At 39.1% G+C, this 6,226-nt stretch overlaps 2 protein-coding genes across 2 annotated transcripts; one reads left to right on the top strand and one right to left on the bottom strand.

Moving 5' to 3' along the window:
• Window positions 1–496: 496 nt before the first annotated feature.
• Window positions 497–2,685, top strand: NFU3 (NFU domain protein 3). Its single transcript, XM_011050628.1, has 4 exons — window positions 497–772; window positions 869–995; window positions 1,448–1,746; window positions 2,292–2,685. Exons 1-4 carry the CDS (start codon window positions 716–718, stop codon window positions 2,481–2,483), a joined length of 675 nt encoding a protein of 224 aa, XP_011048930.1. The 5' UTR covers window positions 497–715; the 3' UTR covers window positions 2,484–2,685.
• A 355-nt stretch (window positions 2,686–3,040) lies between these two features.
• On the bottom strand, window positions 3,041–5,404 carry LOC105142818 (fructose-bisphosphate aldolase cytoplasmic isozyme-like). Its single transcript, XM_011050627.1, has 3 exons — window positions 5,207–5,404; window positions 4,425–4,652; window positions 3,041–4,236 (listed from the first exon to the last, which is right to left on the bottom strand). Exons 1-3 carry the CDS (start codon window positions 5,232–5,234, stop codon window positions 3,416–3,418), a joined length of 1,077 nt encoding a protein of 358 aa, XP_011048929.1. The 5' UTR covers window positions 5,235–5,404; the 3' UTR covers window positions 3,041–3,415.
• Between the last annotated feature and the right edge of the window lie 822 nt (window positions 5,405–6,226).

Genomic DNA, 6,226 nt, shown 5'->3' with positions numbered 1-6,226 from the left:
GGGCTACTTCTACCCCGTAAGAAATAAATTCCAGCTCCTATAATCCTTCTATCAAATGTATCTTTATTTTTATTCTCTCTCTTTCTTTTTATTTCAAAATAATCTTTTATTTCTTTTTAGCCAATATCACTATTAATGTTTTAACTATTTATATCTCTTTTACTAATAATTTGTCCTTCAAATTGATAATTCTTCTCATTAATACGTTGATTTCATTTTTTAACCTAAGGATACTGTTGGCGGCGTGGGTTGAGCTTGTCTAGAAGGAAACAGGTTGTGTAACAAAGAGATTGTAGGAGCTGCGATCTTCTAGTATCATTTATTTGAAAGGGAATATTCCTTCACGTATTGTAATGAGTTTTTCAAGCTCCACCACATTTTTGTACGACAACTACAAATTAGTGGGCCGGTAATAGTTGACATGTTGGGCCGTGGCTGAGCCCATATTTTGGCATTTGAAGACTATCAAGTGGAAAATAGCAGCTTAGATGATTCTGACCACAAACACACCACCTCCTGGTGGCAAATTTGTTACTTCTATCTGATGCTGATCAGCAGCATCCTCCGCCAATCAAAATCCTTCGCGTGTCACAGCTACAAACTAAGGCTGGGAAAGTGTGATTCTACCCAATCTGTTCTGCTTTCAGTGCCGCCGGTTTGTGCTGAATTGCTACACCAGATGAGAATTCGCTGTCTCTGACTATAGAGGAGAGAGATGTTGAACCCTTTCCTCTCTTTAACTCAGAAAACCCAGCTATCACTTTTGTTTAAGGTGCAAGCAAATCTTCATAATCTAATCAGTCACATTCTCAGTATGAACATGGGCAATGGTTGTTTGTGCTAATTATTGTATTTTCTTTCTGTCTAGACCGACCCCGTTTCAGATTCCTGTGGATTATCTTCAAAGCAGACTGCTTTTCTCAGAGGACAGTTACAATTTCATAGCAGACACTTTCTTCACTTCAAGTTGAACCGTGGTCGGATTAGATGTACAGGTAAACAATATACTCTTCTCTTCTCATCTCTCATATATTTTACTCTTGATCATGTTATAGTTGTTCTCTTCGGTTTCTTGGCATCTCAAGTGACTTTTCTTAGTGTACTGTTTAAATGTGTAGGAAGAAAAGTGTTCAATGCATGGCAACAAAACATTCATACATGGCTTATCTCTGCATATTACGATGTGGGCAATTAGAGAGAACATAGTGTTTTAATGAAATATTCCTTGCTCTGCTAAGAGATAAGCGACGAGTAGTCTTGAGATTTCAATTTGATATGGAGGTGTCCTTAACAAAAGCTCTTCTATGCATAAGCACGAGATGCGTTTCGTTCTTGCCTCTCTTTCCTCTTTTATTGGAATTAAACCAAACTGTAGTTGAATGATTAACCTCGTTGAATGCAACAGTTAATTGAGACAGTGGTTGTTGTGTGGTTATTTAATTTACAGGAGTTGTGGTTTCACCGAGTTGCGTGCTCCCATTGACTGAAGAGAATGTGGAGAAGGTTCTAGATGAGGTACGGCCTGGCTTAATGCGTGATGGAGGCAATGTGGCTTTGCATGAGATAGATGGTCTTGTCGTGGTTTTAAAGCTGCAAGGAGCATGTGGATCATGTCCAAGCTCAAGTATGACGTTAAAGATGGGAATTGAGACTAAGCTGCGCGATAAAATACCCGAAATCATGGCTGTAGAGCAGATCATGGACACTGAAACTGGATTGGAGCTAAATGAGGAAAATGTCGAAAAGGTTAGGCTAGAAGTATGCCTATAGCTATTTGGGAACCGAGGGAAAATGAACTACTAGAATTATGAAGGTTGCTGCATTATAACAGTAGATGTAGAAGATAGTTTTTACATGAATCATCCCAAAACCCTGCCTTTTATGTCTGTCAGTAGATAACTCTCACATCAAAGTTTCCAGTGATCTGTCTACAGCTCTGTATGGTGTCAAATGCTGGGTTCTAGTTTCTATAAGATGTTCCATATCATTGACAATCTAGAACTGACCTTAACATCTCTTGTATTTTCCATGTGATCAGATACTGCAAGGGATAGGGTGTAGATTGAATTTTTCGCATACTCTTTCCAGGAAGGATTACATCATTCCTTATGAGGAACTTTGCCAGTTCTATTTTTTTTTGTTTATTTATCTGCATCGCGCGTTTGAATGTTGATTCACAGGGATGTTCATCTTATGATTTCCCCGTAACTACAAAGAGCTATTTATTTTATTTGTGAAGAAAGGAACAGGGCATTCATCAGAAAGCACTCAAGTTTAATCCTCCTTTTCAGGCCCTTGCTGAGATTAGACCATACCTTGCTGGGACAGGAGGTGGAGTGCTTGAACTTGTTCAAATCAATGATTATGTTGTCAAGGTTCGGCTTAGTGGTCCTGCAGCTGGTGTTATGACTGTTCGTGTTGCCTTAACTCAGAAGTTGAGAGAAACGATACCTGCCATTGCAGCTGTCCAACTGATAGATTGATAAAGAAATCTTCGCAAACATCATCTACAGCAAAGGAAAAATAGAATGTAAAGAGCATGGAGTTTATCTTCTTCACAGCAAGGAATAATCAGATGTTAATCATAAAATCACACCGGGTTTAACTTTTGGATGCTGTGCTCGTTCATTCTAATATGAATTGTTTCAACTGCTTCAGTTAATGATGATTTTTTATTTTTTTTTTGTAATATAGATAATAGATAGGATTAATTTCTTTAGATCAAATAATTAATTAAAAAAAAATCAAAGCAACTTAAGAATCGTAGTTTTCCAAAAATCTCCTGGGCTGATGACAAAAAAACACCCACCGAAAAACCCGTCTTCTCTTTTTCACTCTCATTTCTCAAGCCTCCATCTTGTAAAGTCAACATGAGATTGATCTCCGTCTCTTCTCTAACAATCACGAAAACCTTCTTTCTTTCGACCAGAAGAAGGATGCTTGGGAACGGTGAATAAGACGTCATAGAAAAAGCCTTCACTTCTATTATTTTGGCAGACCTGGGATTTGGCTCTCTCAACTCTCAAGCACAAGTCTTTAGATTTATTCACAAGTCCGAAAGAGCATGCCTGCACTTGGACATCATTCAGCAAAGTTACAGCTCTCAAATGCCAAAAACAAGATAGTTGAAGAGAATTATACACCTTGAAAAAGAAGCAACGCAGAAAACCTCAAATCCAACAAAATACAGTCATAGTCTTCATCAAGTTTTAGAAAAAAGAAAACATCAGCGGGTTGCAGACCGAAACTGATCAAAATCATCAAACTCAACACGGCCAGTATTTACCCTCAAGCTTTTATTGTTCTAGTTCCAAGCTAAATACGGGCACCACCACAGATTGAAAAAAAAACAAAAAAAAAGGCTTAGACTATGACGAGACAGCAACTCTCCAGAACTATGACAAGTTGGGAATTCTTAATACTTATAGTCCTTGACGTGGAGGCTCTCTGAAGCACCCTCGCCAAGACTAGCATCACCCTGGTAGGTACCAAGAGTAGCCTCTGAGTTAGCTTTGCACCTGCAAAGGAATGCTGCCTGAGCCTTCTCCACATTCTCGGTCTTGCCAGCCCAGGCCTTAAGGGTACTCTGCTGAAGGGCACGTCCAAAGGAAAAGGAAAGAGACCATGGCTTCTTGGTTTTTAGTTTGTTCATGGCATTGAGGTTGCGTGTAGCCTCCTCCTCACTCTGTCCACCAGACAAGAATACGATAGCAGGAACTGCAGCAGGCACAGTGCGTTGAAGGGCACGGACAGTGCACTTGGCAATCACCTCGTTGGCAACCTTTGGTGCATCCGATCCAGGAGTCACCATGTTGGGTTTCAAAAGAGTACCCTCAAGCATGACATGGTGGTCATTGAGAGCTTTGTAGCATGCAGCGAGAACCCGCTCAGTTACAGCTGCACACTTCTCAATACTATGAGACCCGTCAACCAAGATTTCAGGCTCCACAATGGGAACCAAGCCATTCTCCTGGCAGATGGCAGCGTATCTGGCTAAACCATAGGCATTCTCATGGATGGCCAACTCAGATGGCTCAGTGAGACCAATCTTTAGCACAGCGCGCCATTTGGCAAAACGCGCACCAGCTTCATAGTACTTTGCACAGCGTTGGCCAAGGCCGTCAAGACCCTGTGTTGTGGTCTCACCATTAGTGCCAGGAAGCTCAACAGTACCCTTGTCAACCTTGATACCAGGTAGAACACCACCTTTCTTCAAGACATCAACAAAGGGCTTGCCTGCACGAAATAATAACATTCAAAAAAACAAAAAGCAATATATATATATATATATATCAAACGAGCACAGAAAAAAATCAAATTGTTTTAGAATAAATCAATTACTAACCATTTCTTTTAGCAAGAACAGTCAACAGCAAAGAAAAACACAACAAAAATTGCGAGAACCAAGTTGATGATCATGATACCTGACGCGGTCTTTTGGTAGAGTGTTTCCTCAAAGAGAATGACTCCACTGAGGTGTTGGAGGGCACCAGGAGTGCAGAAAAGGAGCTCACGAAGGGCACGCCTGTTTTCCTCAACATTCTCAACATTAATACTGGATAGACGCTTGCCAATTGTGCCAGTTGACTCATCAGCAGCTAGGATACCCTTTCCAGGGGTGCCTATGTAGGCAGCATTCTTAACAAGCTCATCTGCAAAACAAATTAAAAATATATATCATTTCCAATTCATACATATGATGCCCACGAACTGAAACCAATTGTAAGTCACCATGTACAAGAAGAAGACGCACGCAAGATTTGGCAGGAATATTTTCAAGAGTGTAAAAGTGAATAGTTCTTAATCAATTTAAGCATAAGCATACAAACAAGAACAGGAACTGGAAATCGGATCTAAATTAACATTAGAGGCCAGTGATAGAAACACAGATTTTAATTCTTTCATGTTTAACTAAGTTTGAACATCAAATATTAAGATTTAAAAAAAAAACTATTAAACATGAAATCAGATCTGATCAATAGTCGAGGAAAACGATAAGGAGAGCATAAGACGGAGACGGATAGAACTAACCGCAGTACCGAGTTGAAAGAAAGACGGCTAATTTAATTTGATCGAGAAAAGAGAATTAAATTAAGAGATCTCATAAGAAACAGAACAAAACAGTCACAGTTAATACAAACTAAAAAACACTTGATTGGTTTTGTTAAAGAGCAAGACAAAGCGAGGACAAGGAAAAGAGGATCACCAGCGTATTTGTTCTTGAAGCAAGACATTTTATGATCAGAGATGTAGAGTTGGAGTGGGATTTTAATGAAAAAGATGAATAGATGCGAGCAGAGTAGGAAAGAGGTTGTCGTCAGGGTTTATATATGAAATGAGGAGGTGGGGCAAACGACACAGTCGCTAACAGATGGCTTTTTCCTCACGAACTGCCGTCTGATTTCACGCGCTCATCTTTTCTCCTTCTCTTTACTCTTTTGTCCTCCCCTTAAATAGTGCAATGTATTCTTTTGAGAGGAGGCACATTCCTCCGCGTTCCTCTTGAAGAAGAAAGAATTGAAAAGAACATATCCATCCCTCAACTACAGCTCGATTCTTGTTTAGGTCCCTAATTTAGTCATACATCTATTGATCATTCCTTAATTAACCATTCTCGTGGGTATTTTGCCCTTGAAATCATAAGAAAGAGTGCTTAGTTGAGGATTTGTTTTATTTTGATACAGAGTTGGGGTCACGTGAGAGATGGGGGACAGGCATGTCCTTCGCCCATTTTACCGTCCTGGTCGTGACCAAATGGGGTTTTAAGTATTTATTTATTTATTTGCAGGTGGGCCCGAGGGGAGAAGCTTTGACTTTCAAGCATTGGAATTAACGGAGAGGTGGAATAGGAAAATAAAAATACAAGTACTTTTGTAAGAGAGTTTTGAAAAACCAGGTGCCCTGGAAAACGTGGATAAGCAGAAGAAAGTAAAAGGGGGCAGTCGACTTGGTTGAAAAGACAAGGCCACAAAGATGATAAGTGTACGGAGAAAATCGAGCTCGTTTTTTTTTTTCTGTCGGTAATTATTTTTAAAAATATCTTTAATTTATAGATATATTAAAATAATTTTTATTTTATTTTTTAAAATTTATTTTAAATATTAGCATACTGAAATAATTTAAAAATATATATATATATATATAAAATAAATAATTTTTTACAAACCTCCTTTCCGGATCAAGGATGACAAGTAGGAGGATTGAATGCCACGACTTAAAAACCGAG

The sequence above is a fragment of the Populus euphratica genome, unplaced genomic scaffold (assembly GCF_000495115.2).
Source record: "Populus euphratica unplaced genomic scaffold, PopEup_1.0 scaffold146.1, whole genome shotgun sequence".
Taxonomy (NCBI): Eukaryota; Viridiplantae; Streptophyta; class Magnoliopsida; order Malpighiales; family Salicaceae; genus Populus; species Populus euphratica.
The sequence above is the reverse complement of the archived record's forward strand: the minus strand, read 5'-3'. Positions and strand labels throughout refer to the sequence as shown.